The 26,049-nt window shown below is 34.3% G+C and overlaps 1 protein-coding gene across 1 annotated transcript; it reads right to left on the reverse strand.

Annotated features, from left to right (window-relative positions):
* Positions 1-95: 95 nt before the first annotated feature.
* LOC150100316 (sodium-dependent phosphate transport protein 2B-like) lies at positions 96-23,319 on the reverse strand. The gene is made up of 7 exons (XM_090402634.1): positions 23,195-23,319; positions 22,894-23,101; positions 12,191-12,463; positions 6,454-6,645; positions 4,662-4,780; positions 4,299-4,404; positions 96-178 (listed from the first exon to the last, which is right to left on the reverse strand). The coding sequence occupies exons 1-7, from the start codon at positions 23,207-23,209 to the stop codon at positions 96-98; spliced, it is 996 nt and encodes a 331-aa protein (XP_090258760.1). The 5' UTR covers positions 23,210-23,319.
* Between the last annotated feature and the right edge of the window lie 2,730 nt (positions 23,320-26,049).

Raw genomic sequence — 26,049 nt, forward strand, 5'->3', positions numbered from 1 at the left:
GACTTTAAAAATAATACATGCATTAATCATTTATATGGAATTGCTAAAGAAAAATTAGAGACGAACACGTTGATTCATTATTTGACATTTTGTTCCTACCGTCTCGTATAAAGAGAAAAATCTGGATTCCTGACCTTTGAGATGCTAATATCCTGTTTTATGGTAGTTGTAGCCTCACCTGAAATCGTAAATATTGCAATTTCTCGGCACATTTATATGGAGCTTATGAGTAATGGCAAATCTTTGTACAAAAGATTAGCTTGGATATCACATTTTAATTTTTTTTTTAAACTTGTTAAACATTTTATTTTACTGCCTTTCATTTTCAAATGGTTATTTGAAAATGAGGCGGTATAAATAAAATGAAGACTAAATATTTTTGGTATTACCTGTATATTCACCCTTCAAAAAGCATGGTTAATTTTTCATAAGTACACCAGAGTAAAAGTAACTAAGTGTAACAGCGTAAACATGACTAAGTGAATTCAAATTTTCACGCACGAAATCCTGTTTTCTCGTTATTTTGCTCATATGCCGGTTTGGTTCATTTTAATCTCTTCTGCTTTTATAACGCAATCGATATGTGTAGATGATAGTTCCGATACGTAATCCATTTGGCCACAATTTTTGTTCATCTTGTTTCCAGGATAGTTATTTTGCATCATGCATCACTTACAGACAATCTCTTGTATTTTAATTTTCCATCAAATTCCAATGCTGATGATATATTTATCTCGATCGTACACCCTCTGTCCAAAAAGAAACCGAACTTTTGATAGAAAATAAAACGCAGGTCAATTATAATTATTCAAATAATTTATTTCATTCAATATACTCTCCCTCAGCTTCGATACAGCGTTTGGCACGGTCAGTTAATTCGTTAAATGAGTTTTTTTTTTATATCGGTTTTTGGGATACTGTTGAGGGTCGTGGTTACTGCCGGTTGAACGTTTTCAAACGATAGTTATTGCCATTGAATTAAGTCGGGGAGAGAGAAAGAAGTCACAGGGTGCTAAATCAGGTGAATACGGAGAGATCCAACACACAAACTTGGTTTTGGCTCAAAAACTCTCACAATGTTCGAACGATGAAATGGTGCATTATCGTGCAAAAGTGACCAGCTGGCCTGGCACCACGATATTCATGCCGTACGCTACGAATTCTCGCTATCAATCGCTTCAAAACGTCGAGATAAAACGCGCCATTGACCGTTTGGCCAGGCGGAACGAATTCTTTGTGGATAATGCCCTTCGAATCGTAGAAACAAATCAGCATTGTCTTTACTTTTGACTTCTCTAAGCGACTTTTTTTGTATTGCCCCTCTTCTAGTGGTCTCCACTCAGCACTCTGGCGCGTTGTTTTGGACTCATACTCAAAATTTTGAGTATGAGCCCGAATTTTGTCAACAGTAACGATCGTTTCAAGGAAGTTTGAGTCCTTACGAGGTGGTTTTAATGAGGTCCTTGCAGTGTTCAATTCGATACATTTTTTGGTCGTCGGTCAACCTGTAGGGAACAAATAGCGAATTCAATTTACGAAGGCCCAAACGCTCGGTCAAAATGTTGTGTACAGTTGATTTTGGGATCACCAATTCATCTTCAATCAATCTCAGTCGATTTCGCGGTTTTCTCTTATGAAAAAACGCACTTTTTGGATGTTAACTTCGCTCAATCCATTTTTGGACGGCCCGGCTTTTCGTCGTCCTCAAGCGTCTCACGATCACTTTGAAAACGCTTAAACCACTCGTAAACTTGAATACGGGATAAGCATTCATCACCTTATGCTTTTTGAAGTATTAGATGCGTTTCGGTAAAACCTTTACCACACAAAAGTCAATCGCAGCTCTGTTTGAAACTCATTCTCCGACCGTTCGTCAAAACACACTGTCACTCTTGGCACTATAACTCTGCTTCTAATGAAACAAATATCATAAACAGTTGACACAACACTAATGAAGGTTGCCATTTTCGACAACAAAAAGACAACAGGTGGCGCCACTACTGTCTTCTATTTTCAAAAAGTTCGGTTTCTTTTTGGACAGAGGAAGACAGGAGTTCCTTTCACGAACACGTCAGTTGTTAAGAGGCATGCCATCTACTTTGATCTATTCATGCACGGGCCACATCACAGTCTATAATATCTTTTGGTCACATGCTCATTTGAATAGCCTAGATAAAATCGGGTCCACTAAAACTTTGCGACTATTATATTAAATGAGCCTTCGATAAATTCCTCTTCCAGTGATATTTGAGTGAAAAAAGCACGATAGTGATTTAATTTCTTGTTTAAAAACGTACCTGTTAAATCTTATTTCAAAATAACATTAAAAACATTTTTTTTAAAAAATTAAAGAATCTTTCGAGTTCCTTAAAAATTAATTCCCAATTATTAGTTCTCAAAGCAAAATAACATCTACTGCTTAAAGTTATGTTTACATAGTTATCAATATTATTAACATGATTTTCAACATATGTACATAAATAAATAGCTAGAGGAGACTAAATCGTTGAAAACTTGAAAAATAAAAATTTAGCACATCGGAGTAGCAGATAGCTTATATGACAAGTCATTTTTCTTCAAATTATAAGAGAAGTGAAAGAAATCTCATTCGTCTTTTATATGTAATTTGTTTTTTGCTTTATCAAAACAAATTTACGATTATGATAATAGTTTTTAATCTATTATCATAGATATAGCGCGATCTAACTCTTCTAATATCGTACTTGTCATATTACTGCGTTTTTCACTTAAAAAAGGTAGTTTTTTTAAACCTTACACGCATCGCTTTTATGTCACCCTCATTTATTAAAAGGTTAAACTCCAGAACAGTAGCAGCATGGATAGGAGCAGCCTTTTAATAAATGAGGTTGACATAAAAGCGATGCGTGTAAGGTTTAAAAAAAACAACGTTTTTTAAGTGAAAAACGCAGTAGTATGACAAGTACGATATAAGTACGATTTTTGCATGCCTCTTGACCTTGGTACGGCTTCATTTTGAATAGCAGCGTTTGGACTTTCATCCAGAGTTATAAAATGATTATGATTTCATGAAATGGTAAGAAAAAAGTACATTTTTTTTTTTTACTAACATTGGAAAGATTTTCAGATACAGAGTTAAAAGCCGATTAAGCTGCTATTTTGGTATGGTCAAGAGTTACGCTCTTAGGTAGTGATTAAGATCATACAGCGAGATACCACTCTTGTTACAAGGATCATTCGAGCACCAATTCGACCTGCTGTAATCTCGATGCTAAATGGAATCTTCGATCTTCTACATAGTGTTTTCTTCTCTACAGACATATGTGGAGGTTTATTGGTCAATCGATTTCGAATAAATATAAAAACTGCTCTTCTGAGCCAAGTATGTCCAATCGAATTAGATAGAGGATAAAAAAAGAAATCGGATAAAGAGGTAGACGGTGGATCTCTTCCTCCAATCACCTCCACAAGTAGCATTGTTAACTGAGTTTGACCCAATCTGGAATACATTTTTCATTCTTGATGCATGGGAATGAGAATATTTTTAAAGACAAATGCTTTTTTTAAGACAGCCGATAAGCTTTATGCAGATGAAATATATTAGGCAGGGTGCCAGTTGGTAACTCCGAAATTGTTTCTCATAAAGTATGAGAAACAAATGAACAGATTAACAAATCACAGGCGTATTCAAATTCACACCTTAAACCTTAATACAAATGATTAACATCTTTCATCAACAGCATGAAAGATGTTTGTTGTATTGTAATATGCGTGTTCTGATATGGTAAATAGTGATTATTCATCAAGGCCTAAAATGTTTGCCCCTTTAAATGGCGCTTAAGGGATTGCTATTTCTTAGTCTAGAAATCTTTGCCTATAGGATATGTGCAATGCCTAGTTCATGTTGCATTCAATAAGCTAGCTTCAAGGCTAATCTTGCCGAATACAAAATTTATATAACTTCATTTTATAATTTTAGATATAACTAGAACTTTTTGTTTATAGAAAGTATTATGCCGTACTAATATTAGATCGTTACCTGATCTAATATTTACCACAATTTATCGAATATATACAAGATTACAGGAATTAATCCGAAACGTCAAATTTTGATTATTGTCAAAATTTTTATCATATTATTACAAATCTCCTCAATTGTTTTCTAGGAAGTTCTCATGAATGTTTTCTAAGCAGTTTAAGATTTTTATCTGAGCCTTCAAATCACGCACTTGCCTTAACTTGCAAATAACGAAATAACTATTGCAAAATTAAAATCGTTATTTTATTCAAAAGGCAAAGGATTATTATGTATAACTCACAACTTTTAGTCATATTCATATTCTTGTCATAGCACGTCTTTACGAATGATCTATTTTCTCCACTGGTTTTATTGGTAGCAATATCCTCTATTAGTTTACTGTCCAGCTAAAATTAGAAATGAAAAATGGTATCACACTAGAATTCAAATAACTATTTTCTTTTAAAATGGCAAGAAAAAAATAAACAGTAAATGCACAGCTATACCTCAAAAAAGTTCAGAGAGAAAGGATAGGCCAAAAAGTTGAGGGCTGGAATTTTCTCGGATTACTTTACTATATAAAAATATTGTCTAGTGAGTTCAATGTTTATGAAAATGAAATTGGACAGTTTTACTGAACTAATAGTTTATTTGAAGTATTTACCTGAATTATTAAAGAAGTTAAAGGTTTTGTGAGTCTCTTCAACATGTCCTTTTTGAGGCCTTTATTCTGCTTCCATTCTCCGGCGTTCATGATAGCTTCAGTTAGGTGCTCTAAATATCCTATGACAATGAAAAATTCATTAAAAATCCCACTTTTCTTGAAAAAAGATTTTTATTCTAAGAATTTTCTTGGGCTCTCAACTAATGAAGGTTAATTTTAACTCTTGCACACAATTCAGACAGAAACAGTCATGTGGATTTCATCATGCATTCATAGTAAGGTTATCTCAAGATAACGTTAATTTTAAATGATTTATTAAAGCTAATGAACATTAGGTCATTTTAGACTTGCGCAAAGACAATGAATATTTGTATGGCGTGCTAAACACTTGGCAGGCAGTCTTTATCGTCTTCTCCTCGCCACCTATTAATGAAGGTTAATTCTAATATTTCAGTGATGCAAAACTCATAATTCACCAGTAATCTTTGTTACGAAAATGCATAATGGATTTTTTTTTAAGTGTTTACAGCAACGATTAAATTTTTTTTCTTGGCAATTGAAGCATTGCTATTTGTAGATACGTCACATTAAGCTATTTAAATATCACAAAATTGTGTATTTGTTACTAACTCGTCATTAATGACAATGTTTATTTTTTATCCACCTTTAAGATGTTAAAAATTTGCAGACGAAATATATTTCGCTTAAAAACCAAAGTAAAATCGAAGTTACGTCTGTCACGCCAAAGATAACGAAACGTTGCGCGATATTTACTGTCAAACTGTCACGCAACGTGAAATTTTTGTCACAACAGACGATAAATTGGTATGAGCAGTTCGAATATGTACTAATCTACACCAATGATGCTCTCGTTGGCCAAAAGCTTCAACACTTCGAACAAAAACTGCTGTCCTCTAAAAACCTAAGACGCGTGAAATCATGGAAACTGTTGATCTTCACTATTCATTCGGAACATTATGATACCATTCACAACATTCTTACAAAGATCGTGTAACCACGGGTGCAAATATTTCATATTTGGTTGTTGTTTGAAAAATAATCTAAGGGTTTCTTTTAACTTATGTGAAACGGAGAAAAATGTAATGCAGTTTTTATTTCTAGGAATTATGAATTTATGACGAGTTCAAAAATTCTTATATACTGAAGTTGAATATGATATAATTCCTTGATTTTATTATTAAAACATAGTACTCTAAAGTAGAGGTCAAGGACAACTATACATTTTTTCGTCAAATCAGTGAAGTTTTATAAAACGCCTTTGCAGCATGCGCTCAATATAGTAGGGGGAAGAAAATTAAACCTGCCTGCAGAATTAATGATCGTCGAGTAGCTCTTCAAGATATTCGGCACTGTTCCAAAAAAAGAACAATGAATAGTCCATTACGAACGAAGTCCAAATAGGATTAGAGGAATTGTTGATTGGGGGAAAAAAAACTCAACGTTTAGAGAAATTTTGAATTTCTTAACTTGATTAGAAATTATTCCATACAGAATTGTCTTTATAATAAGAAACTTGCCAATGTACGCAGCAAACAATAGTAGGGAGCAATTTCCTTTAGTCGTGTAGTATCTGAATGCAAAGCGATGTAACTGAATATTTATTTATAGATACTCGATACGCATATTGAATGTCATGCGTGTACAGTCTCTCTCTCAGAGAGAGAGACTCCAAAGAACAGTTAAGTGAATATTTAATCATCCGTTCAATTAGTGTCATCCATAAAGTTCATTCACTAAAAAAAATAAAGAAAAAAAAAGTGACTTTGCTTACCTGTTCCTACTTCTATAGGCAGAAGGACAATTACTGTTAGCCAGTTGAACATGTCATGAACTGTAGCCGCAGCAAAAGCTCTCCGGAATTCATTTCTGTCCGACGCCTGCGTCAAAGAGACGATAGTGTTGGTCACTGAAGTGCCGATATTGGCGCCCATTACAATAGGGATGGCGTTTTTGACTTTAATAACTGGAAAGAAAATGAATGACTAATATAAAAAACCGACATCAACAGCATTCATAAATTATCAAAAATGTTCTAGAGAAATAAGATAACTGTATGGTAAAATATCAATTAGAATCCAGTAGGATTATTTGATACAAAGTGAGTAATCTTGATTATTCTATTAAAAGATGTCTTTGTATACCATTTTAAAATATTTCTCTGTATCTATCCCATGTCAGAACATTTTTTTTTGTTCCTTTGCCAATGTGGTGATCTCACACAGGGCGACAAAAATCGTCTCTCAACTGATGACTTTCCCATCCTTTTTCTATGCTATCGCGGGATTCGAATCCATAGCCTGTTTGGTTGAAGAGTATGAACATATACACTATACTCATGGCCAACTAGGCCGTAAAGTTTAAACAATATGATATAATGGTTTAAAAAATCCTCTAGCTTTCAGCCATATATCTGTAGGCAGTCGGTTTCCACTTTTAGTTGTCAACTGTAGTTCTTCCTCTACTGAAGATTTCCTATTTCTAAATGGGTGATAAGACTACAAACAACCCTGCCATATCGTGTTTTCTAATCCTAACTAATATTATTGGAAATTGTGAGGTTTACTGTCGATTTCATTTTGATTTGCTGTGTTAAAAACCCGAGTTTCTAGAACAAAAGAAATCATGCTTGTGCCAAAGATCGACTCGGGAACAGACTTTAAAAAATAAAAGTTCTAGTCAGCGACTGAAATCAAACTAATAACGGTCTCCCTAAAGGTTTGATTAGTGGAAAATTAATTTAGCTGCGTAAAAATGATATGCTTAGTATAATACACTGAAACGGACTACTGGAGCTATTTAATTAGCTTAAGTGTAGCTTGTTTGATGAATAATTTCCTTCCCTACCAACTTAAGAAAATTGGTTCAGTAGCTTTGGCCTTGCTATTAACTTCCAGGGAACGGTTTACTTTCTATTCTGAAAGAATACTTCCGGAAGGTATCCAAACGATCCAAGAATTATAAAAACACGCGTCATATCAAACAATGGCTTAAATCGTGCAGTTACACTGTAATTGAAATTGTGTTGATAAATTGTGGCCAAGTTTCTAAATACAATCCGTCCAGGCAGAGTGACTATTATTATATGCATATAGACAGATGGATAAAGCTTCTGAACAGGAAGTTAAAATGCTGATTTTATACTTCAGAAAAATCAGCAAATTTCATTGATCCCAATTCGTTTTATCTAAAGAATGTAGAATTTGCGTTTGCCGTCACTGCTGTTAACACTTTATCCAATTTTTTTCTATTCTTTATCATTCAGATTCAGGAAATCAGATCTTAGCGGCTCCAATCATTAAAAGCTTCGCTTGATTATTTCCTATTTTGTATTGCTTTAATATCTTTACTAGTAGCTTGGAAACTCTAAGATTTCTTAAAAGAGAAGAGAATGTCTTTACCATTCAATCAATTATCGCCCTTTTTTTTAGTTCATTACTTTTCAAAAAAAAAAAAAAATTATTGGTTGTATATGCCAATAATTCTCAACCTCTCCAAAACCACCTATCTGTATGATGAGCACTAACATGTACTTCACTATCGTTACATAAATAATTTTGTTACCATTCGCTCTTAGAGACACATTCGATGAAAAAACAGAAATATAATATAAGAGTTTAATAAAATCTTATCCCCGCCCCATTGTCTGCCGGTTTGCCTACTGGAACGTACTTGGTCTACTGATTCGTTTCTTTTATGTGTATGCATTGGTTCAGTTTTACTGATAAGACACCATCCTTAGACGTTTTCAACAGGGTATTCAGATTATGGTTGAGTATAACAAGGCAACCAAGGGCATGACAAAATGTATTATTTGTCACTTGCATGTGTTTTCCAGGTTTTGCATAGAAGAAAAAAAAATCCGAATTTCTAAATTAAAATATTACACTTGATGGAAGTGGATATATATGTTAGATCATTCTGGATATATCATTTTCTTATAAAAAAAATTGAAATTTTTAGATTAGAAATGTAACATTTGAATTTTTAATTTCAAGCTAAAACCATGAGGCGATATTTGCACACAATTTTTTTTCTATCGCTGTTCTTTTCATTTTTGTATTGAAATGTCTTATATCCTCTCATCTTTTTCCTTATTTTCTCTATGGTTCTTACGCCATATAACATCGTGTTTCTTCTTTTTTTCTATTAGGTTTTTCAGTTTCCTTTTTTTAATTGCTATATTTTCAAAAAGAGCAAAAATAGACAAATTAGAAAAAGGAAACTAAAAACGTAATAGAAAAAAAAAGAAACAGGGTGCACATGGTGTAAGAAACAGAATATATATATATATACTGAAACTTTGTAAAACAATAAGGAAAAAGATAAGCGGATAGAAGGCATTTCACAACAGAAACAATAAGAACAGCAATAGAAAAAAAATAGTATAAAGAAAACCTCTTCATAATTATAATGACAGGTGTAAAATTTGAAAATGGAATACTCGTTACAAAAAGAAAACACATGGAGATAGCTAAAGTCTATCAAGAATTATATACAAATAATAGGAAAGTAATAGAAAACAATAGAGAAATTGATATTGAAAATTACAACGAATATAGAATCAAAGATGAAGTAGAGCATGCACTTAGAAAAATGGAAAGGCACCTGGACTTGATGGAATATTACTGGAAATGTTGAAAAAATTGAGGGGATCTCCTGCATATAAAACTAGCAGAATTGTATATTCGGTGTTTACGAGGAGCAACAAGAACTAAAAGTTGGGATACTGAAAAAAATCATCCTTCTGTATAAGAAAGGAAGGTGATAAAACTGACAAATTATAAGCCTATAACTTTTCCCAGTGCTTTATAAGTTTTTTTTTTTTACAAAAATTATCGATAGCAAAATAAACGACGTCAAGTTTCCATCGACCAAAGAACAGGCACGTTACAGAACATCCTCAACTTTAGATCAATTACAGGCCTTAAATCAAGCAATAAAAATAAAAAAAATTCTTCGGCTTTCACTCATTATGTAAAAGCCATCGACTCAATAGATCTATGAGAAATGCTAGAAGCTTAAGTGTGTGTATGTATTAATATGTAGCATTAATATATATATATATATATATATATATATATATTAACAGCAACATCACCAAAAGAATTAGAACACATGATTATTGAATTAAATAAAATTTGGAAACAAGCCTGCAAATAAATATGGACGAATAAAAAATAATGTGTAGTAAAAATACTCCAGAACGAAAAACAAATCTAAATAAATCAAACAGTGAAATAACTTGTTCTCAGATATCTAGGACAAATAATTACAATTGACCATAAGCTTGATAAAGAAATTGCAGCTAGAATATCAACAGGATGGAAAGTTTTTAACCATTATAGAGATGTATGTATAGGCAATTTACTAAACTGCCTAAAAATAAAGATCTACAATCAGTGTAATCCCAGCAATGACCTATGGTAGTGAAACCTGGAGCCTGACTAAAAAAACAAATTGACAAATAGTTTCTTCTTAACGCATCTAACTTCCTGAAAATTTTCTAAAATTCGGTCTATTTGCAAAAAGCGGTCTGGAAATTGTTCTGGTCGAGTCAGGATTTACACCCTCTGTCCAAAAAGAAACCGAACTTTTCGAAAATAGAAATAACTAGTGGTGCCACATGTTGTATCTTTTTGTTGTCGAAAGCTGCAACCATCATTAGTGTTGTGTCAACTGTTTATGACATTTATTTCATTAGAAGCCGAGTTATAGTGCTAAGAGTGACAGCGTGTTTTGACGAACGGTAGGAAAATGAGTTTCAAACAGAGAGCTGCAATTGACTTCTGTGTTAAACTTGGTAAACGTTTTTCCGAAAACGCATCAAATGCTTCAAAAAGCATACGGTGATGAATGCTTATCCCGTATACTCAAGTTTACGAGTGGTTTAGGCGATTTCAAAGTGGTCGTGAGACGCTTGAGGACGACGAAAAGCCGGGTCGTCCAAAAACTGGACTGAGCGAAGTTAACATCCAAAAAGTGCGTGATTTCAAAGAAAATCCAAAATCGTCCGTAAGATTGATTGAAGATGAATTGGGGATTCCAAAATCAATTGTGCACAACATTTTGACCGAGCGTTTGGGCCTTCGTAAATTGAATTCGCGATTTGTTTCCCACAAGTTGACTGAAAAATGTATCGAATTGACATTAAAACCGCTCGTGAGGACTCAAATTTCCTTGAAACGATCGTTACTGGTGACGAAACGGTGTTTTGAGTATGAGTCCAAAACAAAGCGCCAGAGTGCTGAGTGGAGACCACCAGAAGAGGGGCATCTGAAAAAAAAATCGCTTGGAGAAGTCAAAAGTAAAGAAAATGCTGATTTGTTTCTACGATTCCAAGGGTATTATCCACAAAGAATTCATTCCGCCTGGCGAAACGGTCAATGGCGCGTTTTATCTCGAAGTTTTGAAGCGATTGATAGCGAGAATTCGTCGCGTACGGCATGAATATCGTGATGCAGGCAGCTGGTCAGTTTTACACGATAATGCACCATCTCATCGTTCGAACACTGTGAAACAGTTTTTGAGCAAAAACGAAGTTTGTGTGTTGGATCACTTGCCGTATTCACCTGATTTAGCATCCTGTGACTTCTTTCTCTTCCCTCGACTTCATTTGCCGATGAAAGGAAAGCGATACGACACCATTGAAAACGTTGAAGCGGCAGTAACCACGACCCTCAACAGTATCCCAAAAACCGATATAAAAAACTCATTTAACGAATTAATGACAGCGCCAAACTCTGTATCGAAGCTGAGGGAGAGTATATTGATTGAAATAAATGATTTAAATAATTATAATTGGCGTGTTTTATTTTCTATCAAAAGTTTGGTTTCTTTTTGGACAGAGGATGTATTATTAAGAAACTATCTAAAATTAGTTATGAGAATATTTTGAAGCTGTTGAACCATTCAACTTTTTTCTTTAATAGACAACACGGTTTTCTTCAGGAGGAAGGTGTACTGTGGTATTTGTGTGTATGCACTATGGTTGTAGAAACATGAGTCTCGATTTTCTTAAGTGCCAATTTTTAGCAACAGTTATGACAGTTCCGTGTTGCTTAACGAATCAAAACGTTAAGAATTCATTTTGAAAACCACTGCATTGATGTTAAGACATTTGTGGTATAAATGCTTGGAATAGATAAGTAAATATCCTGATCAGAATTGTGGCTAATGCATTTTTGAGATCTGATAATTGTGTTTAAGTCTGAGGCCTCAAAGCTCTCACCTGTCTGTTCTCTTTATCAATCGATTAATCGTTAAAATACGGCAGTATTTAAAACTGAGAGTTTCGATCACGTGAACTTAAAAGTATTGAAATAATGATGATTTCGTATATCACAAAATCTCTTTAAAAAATACAATGCAATGTCAAATCTTAAACGACGATCTTTATTTTTCCGCTGTTACCGCATCGATAACTTCAGAGCATCTGGACAAGCATTCATCTAAACATTTTTATAAAATGAAAATAAAAAAAAATAAACTATAAAAGAAGCGAAACTCACTTCCTGAGCCCACCATGGTGACGACAATAGAGGTGGATGTAGACGAACTCTGCACCAGTACTGTGGCCAACACTCCTATCATGAGACCGACCACCGGGTTCTTGAGTAGTGTGTTGTCTTGAAATACTTCGCCTGCTTTTTTCCCTCCGACCAAACGGAAGGCACTGCTGAGGAAGTCCAAGGAACAGATGAACAGGTAGAGCAGGAGTAGGAGGGAGGCCAATTTAAGCACCCCCAGACACACTCGGATAACTTTGCCACTCGTGGTAAGCTCTACAGAGGATTGTCAATAAATATAAAAAAAGCAAATTCCAAAAATAAACTTTTAAAATATTAATCAGGCTCATTTTTCTATATATTTAGGAAGGAAACTGGTCAAACATTTAAATGAATACACTATTTATATTTTAAAAAAATGGATGTAATCTCAAATTGTTTATTTTATTTTTTTTTATTCCTGTAGTACTAAAGTACTATTGACCATAGGTAGTCGCTTCCTGAGACATGGCGCTCCAGAGCAGCGCACTGCAGCTGTTAGCATACACATGACCTTGACATTTATTTTGACGTCACAATGGACACGATGTATAGTACCAGTAGAAGTTACGTTCTTTGCAGATTTGTCATTTCGATGTCAACAAGCCAAAGCAGCATTTAGTACTATAAAATATTTAGGGATTATTAAGAAATTATATATATAATATTATACACATTCTTATTATATGCATCTGAATCGTAAGTTTGTTTCACCTGATCGATACAAATTGCAGATACCTACAGGAATAATCATTTTTGAAACTTACCATCTCGTTGGAATTTTAACAACTGCCGCTTTGAATTTTATACAGTACAGTATAATATATTTTTTAAAAAAAGCGATTTGAATATGTAACTAAAAAGACATTTACATACAAAAATGTTAATTCCGTGATCAATTTAAATGAAAGATTGCGTACTCAAATAATCTTTTGCCGCAATGAAGTAGGTATATCAGTTCAAGTCGACTTCATATGGAAAGCATAAGGAGCTTCAGAACTGAGCTCTAAGCAGATCCCGTCTTTGCTCTGCTCTTAACGTATGTATTAATTTCTGTCTTGCATCAGTCGCTTGGGCGTAATCTAAACAATGAAGCAGCTATATGTTCCTCGCATAACAGAAATCGAATGCGTTATCTACCGATTGCAGTAAGAAGGCTCTAAAGATTTGGGAAAGAAACGGTTTATTATAGTATTATTGCTGTTTCTGTTAATTGTGGAACGCTAAACGCGTTCTTGCGCTCTGTGTGAAATTCTCTGCGGCTGTTTAATACTGTCATGTAAGGTTTGCATCCATTCTCTGTTCTGGGATTTTTTTTTTTTTTTAACGCTGAAGTCTATTTACAGTATTAAATATGATACGGGTTTTTCAATCGTATTTTTTTAATTGACATAATACTCAGTTATTGTTGGCAATATATCAACGGTTGTTGCGTGGATTCAAACCATTGCCATGCATTGATGGAAATAAGGATAAATAAGGTTCGCGTTAGAAAATATTCTTGTAACCTTACCTAATCATCCTGATGTGTGCTAATTCGTGTCTAAATTTATATATGAAGGTTGACTTTCTTAGACAAATAAATTAATGGTAGTTTTTAGTTTGGATAATATTTCAAAACTGCACATGGAAGAAACTGAACAGCGAATATTTCTAGAAAAATTTAATTTTTTTTAAGTGTTAATAGTTCAGTCGGACTGGAAGCGGATGAGTTATCGCTTGCGTTTATACGCATTAGAGTGTTGTATTACTCTTGCCTTTGTTTTTAAAACGGACAGTTTGATATCGGTGATGTTGGCGTAACATTTGTCTTCTTTGTGGTAAGAAATTTCTCATTTCAACCACCCGTTACTTTTTTTTAATACGCAGATCCCTACATGACAGCTGTTTCTTTTCTTGAGCTTATACCTCTAGCTTTTGCTGTCCTGCCACCAGGGGAGAATTCTCCATGCTTGCTGCGCAAGCTCATTACTTGAGAAAGAAGTAATATTTATTTGTTAACAAATATAAATTTATAAGCATTCCATTTAGGTTTTTATTTTTGTAGACAGAAGACATCTTCAGCTTGCACGGCAATAATTGAGGTTTGCATTGTGTATCGAAGGCCGATGCTTGCTCGGTTGTCGGAGCTTCCAGGTCCTCGCTGCAGCGCTGTGATTTCATGCGCACGCATAGCCATTTCCCTCCCTTCACGTCGTCTCACCCTGTTGCTTAAATACAGGCCATACACAGTCAACGTAGCTCTAGCCAGCCTTTACAAGTGTGCGTGTTGCTTGGGAAAATTAAGTTACAACCAATTTTTTATGATGTTATTGACCAGTTCATAAAGAAGAACCGTAGGGTAGAATTTGTATTCAAATAGCTAAATTGAAAAAGATAGAATATTTGTATGATTAAATGTACATAAATTTCTAAATATATAGCTTTAAATGGTCAGTAATTCATCATTCCGCTAATCAGACTTCAATCACACCTCTCACTCCCTGAATGATAACAAGAGCAAGCGTGAATTTCAAGACCAGCATTCGCCCCTGCCTGCGACAAATGCATCCATTTAAACTTCGTACTCTCAAAAAGCACCATTTTCCAAATCTGACCTAACTTACATTACAGTTCTCAACATTTTGACAGTACACTAAAGACCTCCCTAAAAGTTCTTGATACTATACAGAAAAAAGAGCATCCTGGTTAATCTTCCTCTCTCCATTCACTTTGTGGTATTAGAACCATATGGATGTTCCAGTATCATCGGACATTAACACCATGGGTGGGCTAAAGTTTTATATAATCTCTATCTTCGAGTAAACAGGGTGGTAGTCTCACACCGAGCAATGAATTCATCTAACACTTGAAACATTCACAACCATCGATGTCCCAGCGGGGGTTCAAAATTCACGACCTCTTTGTTGCAGAGTGGAAAGGCTACTCCGTTTGCCCAGACAGGTCAGCAGCGGGACTATTTATAGTTTTCTTAGAGTTTATGAACAAAATTGGTACCGGCTAACCAACTGTAGGGTTTCGCGTTATTGTATTTATACTGATTTAGAAAATGCTTGGGGAAAAAAAACAAAAAAAAACTTGTTACCTTCACTTAAAATTTCGAATTACTTTTCATAACTTAATTTGCTCATCTTAAAACATTTTACATTTAGTAATTACACTATTAGTTCTGCTGTATTAGTTTATTAGGGTGTTATAGTAGTTATCTATAGTTAAGTCTGTTGGATAATTTTTGCCTGCTTTATCTAAGTATTCTAGTTCCCTCCCTCTTGTGTTTTAGTTCATTGAGATCTTTTGTACAGATCTTTTGTCCGTTGCCCTCCGCACTATTTTTCCGGTGATGACAACCCGATTCAATAATACATTACAGTTGTATGAGGAAACATGGCAGTCAGTCGCGTGTTAACATTTGTAAAATATCATGGTGGTAAGAATCCCGCTTGAAAATTAATTTAAAAGCGTTGTGAATGTTGTTTAATGAGATGTGTTAATGTAATTCGCTTAATCATATAGATAAAACCGAAAATTAATATTTCTGCAATCATGTAATCATATTACGACTTGATTCTATAATCAACATTGTCATAAACCAGTTTTAAACTTCTTTAACAAGACAGTAAAAGATAACTGTTGCAGTTTTGTTAGTAAATTAAATAAGTTAGTATACAATGTTGCTGAATAAATATTAACGTGGTAAATAGTCATAAGGAACAAAAGCAACCTCAGATCTCAGGAGTTCCAAACACCGAGAATGCTGGTCTAGAATTGCAATCTGTATTGCAGTTGCTAGTTTACATTCCGGTAATATTTGCTAATAATCCATTATTTAAACCAGGTGTGAAATAACGAGGGCAGCTTTTCCACAACCGTCTCATTTGCGTCAGTGGGTTTCAGAGTTGGTAGAAAGAGAAGCACATTTCTACGTTCTTAAAAGACTTAAGTATTTTAAACTACTTTAACGTTAAAACAAGATTGTTTTGAAAATAATATCACGAAATGTCAAAAATTTTATTAAAGTAATAGTCACTGCTTTAACAAAAATTCTACGAAATGAACTTTGCAGGTAATAAAAACATAATCAGGATCATGAAATTAATCATAAATAATTTAGTATTACATAAGTTAAAGCATGAAAAATTCATATTAATTGGCAACCATTTCATTTAAATAATTTAAGTCAAATATTTAAATTCAGCACAATGAGAACTTTAAATAAGTTATTTTAAATTACTGGAAGATTTTTTGTTTACTTTCCATCGATCTTTAATTTGTTTCTTCTATAGTACCATTCTTTACCTCATGACTAACGAAGCAATTAGACTGAACTTTTCCTTCTTTTAAAATTAATTATGGGCAAGAGCAAACACAGAACTGTAGAAAAATAAACCATGTGACAGGTAGGTGCACGTGATGACGTTTAACTATAAATTTCAATTTTGTCAAATGGGTGGATGTAAAATTGGCTTCCAAGTTGAAACAGAAGATCGGAAATCACAAATAAATGTCTCATTGAATCCCCCCCCCTCCAAAAAAAGAATCCATTTTCATCAGTTAAAATTTGTTAATGTTTAGACTTGTTTTTTAAATTTGTTTATCAAACTACGTTTGTTTTAAATTCGTTCATGTTGATAACTGTTAGCATATTTACATTTAAAATATGCAAGTTTACGTAATATCTTGATTTTATTGTTGTGTAAAATTACATAGCTATTGCGTTGTAGGTGATTATCATGGCAGTAATTAAATATATATGTACGGTGTAGAGCACAGTTCCCGGATTACCTAAAAACTAGTACTATGTTCACAACTTGCAATTCCTGGGGTGTAATTTATATATTGCACTTACGATTTGGGGAATTAGGTTTCAGATTCCCACACAGATATATGTTTAGTTTAAATGCTATGAGAGAGAGATGGTGCAAGTAATATACATTATCTATGTCCAACAGTATACATACTTCTGCGCTGCAGATATGTGATTGGTTATTTGGTTGCGGTCATAGTACCACAGTTTGCACTAAACACACCTGCTGTTGTATCGTGCCTCACTTCCTGTCACGTGTTTGTTCCATATGTTCTTTCTAATGAAGGGCACTTCGATATCGCCCATAACAGCAAATAATTTTGAAATAAAAAAAAAAGGAAGAATGCCGATAACTTGTACAATTCGATAACTTGTACAATTTGATTTTTCATGAGTCAAGGAACAGTACTTTATAAAACAAATTCACTTTCGAACTACTACTGAAAAGCAAGCCAAAATCAAATACAGTTTCTTTGAAATATTTAGGATTATTAAGTTTTCTTGATATCTTATCTTTTTCAGACCTCAATGAATAAATCGTGCATCGCTATCAAATGTACAGTATCACTGTGGTGGAAGCTTTTTAATTTTTGGAGATTGAGAAAGTTAATGAAGAAGTTGCGTGATATAGATTACACAAATGAAATTAGATATGAACAACTCAAATAAAGTAACACTTGAGAAGGCAAGGAAACTTGAAAGTGATGAAATAAAATGACATTTTTTTTAATGATCAAAAACTAAACTGAAAATTAGTTTGTTCGACCTTTAATATTTCAGTACTATGAAACCGAAATGAAAAAATTATTCAAATAAAGTGGTATTGTGTTTCCGAGCTTCTTGGTACAACGTTATCCAATAGTTGGATGAAAAGAATACAGGTGATAGCGTATTTTCATGGATTTAGATCATAATGGAAGAGTAGTTCAGGAGAGTTCGGTGCTTCTAGGATATTCTTTGATCATTCTTATTTTGAAGGCCAATAAAATATTCTGATATTAGCGTTGAAATGAGAAAATTTAATCCAGATATTATTTAACTATCCTCGTTATCTGTAACCTCAAAAATATTGGCCAGCTAGTTAGCTAATATTTTTGAGACCTGATACAAAATAACGATATTTTTAACGGAATTGCGTTGCTCTGCTGTCCCATCTTGTCTGTCAAAGTATGTTATCTGTTTCACGGATGACAGACAATCCGGCAAAGATTTCAGGATGTAAAACCCTGAAATTTCCCCAAAAGACCGATTAATGCACATTCATTAAAAAAAAATCCCTTATAAAGGCTCTTTACTCCAGACAGGATTCGACAGGTCTTTCCAACCAAAGGGCATCGTTGTTGCTAACTAAGTTTCCTTGACAACATCATAATAAAAAACTTTAAAGCAAACTATTTCTGTATTCATGAATATGCATCATCCATATCAAATCACGATTTTGGTATTTCAGTTAAGAAACATCGATATGAACCATTCATTTTCTTGCTATTTAAATTGTGCGCTGACACATGCCCAAGGGGACAAATAAGCATTAACACGTATGTATGTGTAGAGGGGGGAATGAAAGTTCTATTTGCTTCATTTTCTTGAAATATTAAAATAACATTAGCAATGGGAAATATATGGCGGCTATAAGTATTGTGCTATAATCGCCAAAATGTAATTGCATATTGATTTTTATGTGCGTCTGCATGCCGATTACGATTTTTTTAATCTAACTGCCATCATATTTCCCCGTAAACTACATTAACAGTAGGAGGGGGAGGGTCACACTAATATATATCTATTACTTCAAACTGCTAGATAGAATAAAATTCTGTCTAGCAGTCAAGTAACTCTGATTTTTAAGCCCAAGTAAGTTATACGGGAACCCAAATAAAATTTTTACGAGAAATACTGTACGGCCACCTCTCGAAAGTAAAAATTGGTCTCATTCTGTTATTTCCATGCTTTCAACGTAGACAATGATTTTAATGATGAAAATCGCAGTTATTGAGATTTGAGTGGCAGGAAGCAAGGAAATACATGTTTAGTTTTTACCTGTCACCAGCGTTAATGTAAAAGTTAAACATTGAAACAATACTTTTTTTTTTTTTTACTTTTATACCTGTACGTAAGCTATTCCCGTATAATTTCATATCGCTGAGATTTGCAAAGAACAGGTACACTGCAGTTCGAACTTAGTTTATAAAATTGTTCTATTTCAATCAATTAGTGGAATAATAAAAAAGCTAATACTCGCCACTTAAATTTATTTTTCCAAAGATATGATCATGACAATTTTAATAGTTACCATCGGAAACACGTCACAATCATTCAGTCGTGCTGAAATAATCTTTGATGCTCGAGTGATTGCAACAATTTCAAAGCTCTCTGAAGCTGAATAGCAACTTTTTTCTCATATGCTAAGACAAAGTTGTGATGATTCTTGATGTCGATGTTCTCTCCTTTTTCAATGTTATACGTGGACACTATTTGTACGTAACTTTTGTTTTCGTTTTAAGCATTCATTCATTTATTTTTTTTACTCTGCCATTTTCTTTGCTATTGTCACACTCATGATCGTAAAAGGAGTTGTTTTGATAGGTGGATAGATGTACTTAATGTATGCCTTAAAAGATGCAACCACAAAAAAGCAGTTTTCTTCATTTTCAAAAGACTATCTAGGCTGAAAGAATGAAAATAACAGAATGGAATCAATTTTTCTTAATAGCCACCTACCAAAATTATCTCCCAAAAATTTAATATTTGTATTTGTTCCACATAACTTTTTTGGGCTTCAAGAATCAGCCTTGTAAGTTTTTGCAAACTTTGAGTCCATTTTTTTATGTAAATATTTGAGCACAAAACAGATGTCGCATCTTGAAAAAAGTTAGTTTGAAAATGCAGACAAACTATTAGAATGAGCGCAGTTGAATTTCTACAATGGTAGAAAGTACTGTATACAGAATACCACATTCTGTGATGCCACACTGCATTAATTTTTTTAAAGTGTATTAATGAGTATAAGTAATTCATTTGTTCGCAGACCCTGTTTATTTATGACAATCTTAAGCAACGTAATACCACATAGCAAGGTACAGACCACTCATTCGTTTACACATACCTCTTAAAAATGTTAATATTACACACACACACTTGATTCCGTCGATAACGCAGAAGTCGATGTTCATTGGAATGATCAGAGTTCGAATGCCATATGGGATGCGAAGAACTTTTATACGGACTTTTCAACAAAGTGAGTTAGCGGGTTTCACATGGAGGAGGAGAGATTTTCATCTCGCGAGACATGACTGGCAACAGAATGCATACAGTTATCACACAGTCAGTATATAAGGTTAAATACCCGATCATAGAATTAGATTTCCATAAGGTTTAGTTAGTTGGCTGTGAAAGGCCATTGAACCTGACAAGGTCAGGGTGATGTCTTATCACCTAATCTCTTCACATCTACTCTGGACAGCATCATCCGAAAAATTGACATGAAAGATGGAATAAACATTGATGGTGAAATATTAAATATCCTATTATTCGCCGATGATGTTGCATTAATATCTCACTCACCCAAACTCTTAGAATCAATGCTGAATGACATAAGCCAAAACTGCCAAAAAATTGGATTGGAAATACACCCTGACAAAACAAGATGGATGAAAAACAAATACTGTAAACATACAATCACTCTTAAATCCCACACCATCGAAAAAGTTGAATATATCTACCTCGGCCAGTCCATAAAAATGAATAATGATATATCAAATGAAATAGCAAGGAGAAAAAGAGCTGCTTGGATAGCCTTCAACAAAATAAAATCAACAATTACCAACCAAAACATAGATATAGACATAAGAGCCCATCTTTTCAATAGTCGCATCTTACCAGCATTAACTTATGGCAGTGAAAGATGGAACACAACTTTAAAAGAAGAACAAAACTTAACTCAACGTGCAATAGAAAGAAGAATATGCAATATAAACAAAATAGACCACGTAAGATACACAGAAATCAGGAAGAAGTCTGGACTCACAGATAATAAAAACAATCTACAACAGCAAAAGAAGATGGGCAGGACATCTCGCCAGAATGAGAGACAACAGATGGACAGTCAGAGTTACAAACTGGTATCCGAGAGATACCAAAAGGAAGCCTGGAAGACCAGCCTTAAGGTGGGAAGACCCAATGATTAAGAAAGTTGGAAGAAAATGGAGAAGAAAGGCCCAAGACAGGAATAGCTGGACTCTTTACGACCTGCAGTCGTGGAGAAATCCTGACTGAAACTACAGGTCCATCAAGATAAGAAGATATACGGGAAAAAAATAGCATTAACTGTTAATAATCGCAATACCCTTATTTATTTTTTAAATTAATTCATATACTCCGTATACTGTGTTTTATATAAAAATCAATTTCAATGCTGAGAAAGGACTACTACAAGAATGACTGCGGATTCAAATGTTTTCTTTGGTATGAATAGTATAATACTCCTTTAAAAGGAAAGAAAAAGCGTATTTTAAGTAGATAAATATAAGAATATACAAAACGAAAACTCTCCAAACTTTTATGCCACAGAAATAGAATTGACTGAATCAATATAGTAGGACAAGCACCATTTCAAAGGCTAAATAATCTGGTATGTTCATTTGCAGATGCATCGAGTTCCGAGCTGCCCATTGAAAACAGCTGCACGAGTGATTTGAGAATTTGACACGTTTTCAACTGATTTGAAGAAAAATAATGATGTTCAGCTCTGTTTTTTTTAAACATTTCCTGAAGAAAATTTATCAACACGTGCAAACTTTTTTTACTTCCATTATTATTCCAACAATTGTTAAGTTAGAATTGATAAAAAAAAAATGTATCATGTAAATATGAGCATGATAGTAACTAAATATACTTAAAAACTGATATTTTATAAAAATATTCACTTTTTTGATAATTTCAAACAATCAAAAGTTATATACAGTTGAATAAACCCATATCGTGAGAGTTCTATAAATAAATATATAAATATATTCAATTAGAAATACATAAATATTTAATATGATATCGTTAAAACACTGGAATGAATTTGACTCATTCGTTTATATGTCTAATATTTAAAAACCGATTTGTTAATGATTAATGACTTAAAAAAAATAAATCAAAACGTGATAATGCAGAGCGATGGTATGTAAAATATATACAGTTCAGTTAGAAATGAGATCTCAAGAGTAGTGCGAACGCGATAATTTCGATCAAAGTATCATTCATCTAAGGAAACGCAGTTACAAAAATCGGTTATGAGACAATTTACGCATTACACATACTGGCTGTTTTTATTTTGTTATTTGCAACCCCGTTCTTATTGTTTGATTATTCTTCTGCCCAAAATCAGATTTTCTCTAATATTTATATTTTATCTGAATTTTGCATCATATAGTTATTAATAGACGTACTGATGGGAGCGCGCGCGTAGGAAGAAAACACGCATTCTGCGAAACCTTTAGTCCGCTTTTGAAAGGTGTACATGGCGCCTGAAGAGCGACTGCCGAACCGGCCATGACCGCTTAACAGAGAAGCTAACCAATGAGGGGCAGCCACTGAGCGTGTTTAAGAGAAGACTGTTGTATTGAATGTCAACTCACACTTTGAATTATACGAAGACAATGAGCCTACCACAAAAACTTCGTCGCATTATTTTCCATCCGTCGCGTTTCCTTGACACAGAAACACCGATTAATCTATGAGATCGCGCTCCGCGGTACGCAGCGGCTAGAAAAATATGTCACGACCTTCTCCGAGTTAATTATCTGTCGCACGAAATGATCTTAGCCTAAATATCCGCAAGATGTGACGATTAGAGAGGGTGTAGGTAGGTCTTTACCTGACCACTGGACCCCCTGGTCCTGAAGATCGGGAAGCGCCCAAGGATCCGCGTCGGTGTCCAGTTCAGCGTCCACTCCATTAACCTTTAGGACAATGGGAGCCGGTACTGCTATCCCAGCTTCTGCGGCTTTCTGTGTCTCGGCATCCTTTCGTTTGATGAGGTCATTGGACAGGTCACTAGTGATGGTCCCATTATTTAGTTTTACCTGGCGTCAAAGGGGGCGAGAATAAATGTTTGCATCCTCCATCCCACCCCTCTAAACCTAGTAACGCGATGGTAACTGAGAACAGGTACTTACCTCTCCATTCATCATTGTACTCGGTTCTTTAATCCGTAGATAAAGATGAGACCACCAATCCAACAGTGTCTCGAATTAGTGCGACAATGCTGCTTGCGAGTCTACAAAATATAGTCAAAAACCGGCATTACTGTCAGTCTACGCGTGGTTGCAGCTTTATACATTCAGTGACGTCACTTCACGTTTCCTGCTCATGTCGGCGACTTGATACACGTAGCGCCTTTACAAACCCTCTCCGGTGCATGCGAATACGATCGCGTCTATCCGTTCACGTGATAGCGGCGCGCCCAAGCCAACAACCATAGCAAGCGCAAGAAGATAAAGTACTTTCCAGAATTGTGCCACAGGAAGAGTGGAAGTTGTGTGCTGGTGGCGACATCTATGAGAAATATACGGAAATTAAATATTTTGAAACGGTCGATCTGAGCGCTTATTGGATGACTTACGAACATCCTCTCCTGACAACAGAAATGGCGGGAAGGTGTTTCATGGTGGTGAGTCATGAAGTTCTCGAAAAAAAAACTTCCTCTGGAAAATTATGTTGATCTGAAAGATTGGGTAAAATCCTAGTCATCTTATCATTGCGATTATGAATACTGCATTACGTAAGGTGAAGTTTCAGCAAAACATCAAACATTGATCCCATGGTCGGGTTTTTTTTCCACACTGGAAACTGTTTGTTGGCACGAAGCCAAGATCCTCAACACAAACTTTTCCCTCTGCAGACTGCGAAACGAAAAGTTTTCAAGAAAAGTAGACCGATGAGCAACAGTTTCTGCTCGTTATAACTTTAAATTTTGAGATAAATTAGCTAAATTTCAACCCTAAAACGTTGGAGAAACTGGAGTTTCACTGCGGGTCAAATCTCCAATAAATATACGTCACAGAAAAAGCAATACTATATCACATTTCATTTATTAAATGTAGAAAAAACTGTACACTAATTTTAAATATTTTTGTCTTTCTGTTTATTTTAATAGGAAACTATAATATTTCCATAATTATGGCCTTATCATATATTCTTTAACTGCGACTAAGTACAGGAATGGGGAGGATCAAAACAGATTATTTTCCTACCCTTATAAGTCGGAATATAATTTTGTACTTTACGCTAAATCCACTTCAATTAACTTGAAATCAAACGTTCCATTTGCCATAACACCAGGGACCAAAATATTGCAAATGATTGCACGAAACTGTCTCCAAATACTGTCATCTGAATATTTAAATCAGATGACAGTATTTGGAGACAATTTTGAACAAAATATTCTTGGGAGTACATTCAGTTTGTAGCACTAAAGAGGCTTCAAAACATATTTTTACAAGACTAATTCAAAATTTAATATGCACCTGTTATTCTAAAGTAATGTCGAACCTACAGACTGTGTAATCGAAGATCGGCGATTCCTCCCCCTTGTAAAAATGGTGTAAACTCACACACGAATTTTGGATTAAAATAAAAAAAAGCTGGCTATAACATTCAAGCACAATGTAATACTGGACTTGTACACTGCAAATCATATCAAATAAAATTATATTATGATATTTACTTAATGCGCTTGTCTTCGCTGATAGACGGAATGAAACTGAAGTCGTCATCGTAAATGCGTGTCAGGCGATCATTAGGAAAACCTGTGAAGTGAAATAACAAACATACTAACCTACTTGGTTCTGACGTGTGACTCTAAGTAGATGGCGCTTAATTAATATAAATATATTTCGGTTCGAATTCTGTATCATTTTCCAGCTTCGGGTTCCAGGCTTTGTTGTGTTTTTACTGACAGTTTTTGTATCCATTTTATTTATTTATTTATTTATTTTGTATTTTGAATTGGTTCCAATCGCGCCGTTTTAATACCTCTACAAAATCATTAGCACTACACTGTTAGTGTGAGAAATATTAAACTTATCAGCGAGAGGGGAGAAAATTGAGCTTTTTTTTTTCTAGTATACAAATATTATATTGTATTTACATAAGTTTTTGGACATCCGGAAAAGGAAACGATTGGAGCTGGAACAAATTACAGGTACGAAAACGTTCAGGACATGAAAATTCCAATAACTAGTATGAATAAACGGCAGGAAGGTTGTGAAATTTCAGATATGTTCTGTTTAATTGTCGAATGGCATGTGAATAATTTGTTGTTTGCGTTTTGATTTTTATGGAAGAGTAGCTTATAAATTTTTGGACAGTGAAATAACTCATTGCCCCTTATTAAGCAGGTTCTGTTAACCTCAACTTGGTGATTTTCCTCATCTAAAATAATATAGCGATATTTGGAAATGAATTATAGACATTTTGAAATGGAACTCCAAATTAGGATGAGAGCAAGACTTCAGATGCTGCAGAAGGAGAGTTTAATTCAAGCTTCCTGCTGTTGGAAGTGATTCAAAACGTTTCTTCAAAAAACGTTTGTCCTCATTCAGATCCATGGTAATGAAGGGTTCAAGCCACTGATTTCTTTTATTAAAAATTAGTTTTCTTAAACAGGTGATGTCTGAATATAGTGTGCCAGTAGATGGTCTCTCGTCCTCACTTCTTAAAATATTAGCTCCATGAGGTACGTGGAGAGACAGAAGAGAAGAAGGGTATACCCTCTAACATTAATACTGACCACATGCTGGAGACCCTCAAAATTAAATTTTCTAGAAAAATTGTTGTAAATGGGATATCAGTAGCATTGTGTGGTATTCCGTTTACACTAAACTATAATATTGAGTATTTATAATTTGCCTTGACCATGAAAGATGAGGCGTGATTTCTGAATGAAACTAATTTCAGTTTAGAGGAACGTTCGGAATCTTATAAGTATAAACATGCTTATTTTAAAAAAAAAATCATTATTTTGAACGCG

The sequence above is a fragment of the Typopeltis vanoorti genome, chromosome 13 (assembly GCF_054136105.1).
Source record: "Typopeltis vanoorti isolate ZY-2024b chromosome 13, IOZ_Tvanoo_1.0, whole genome shotgun sequence".
In the NCBI taxonomy this organism is placed as follows: Eukaryota; Metazoa; Arthropoda; class Arachnida; order Uropygi; family Thelyphonidae; genus Typopeltis; species Typopeltis vanoorti.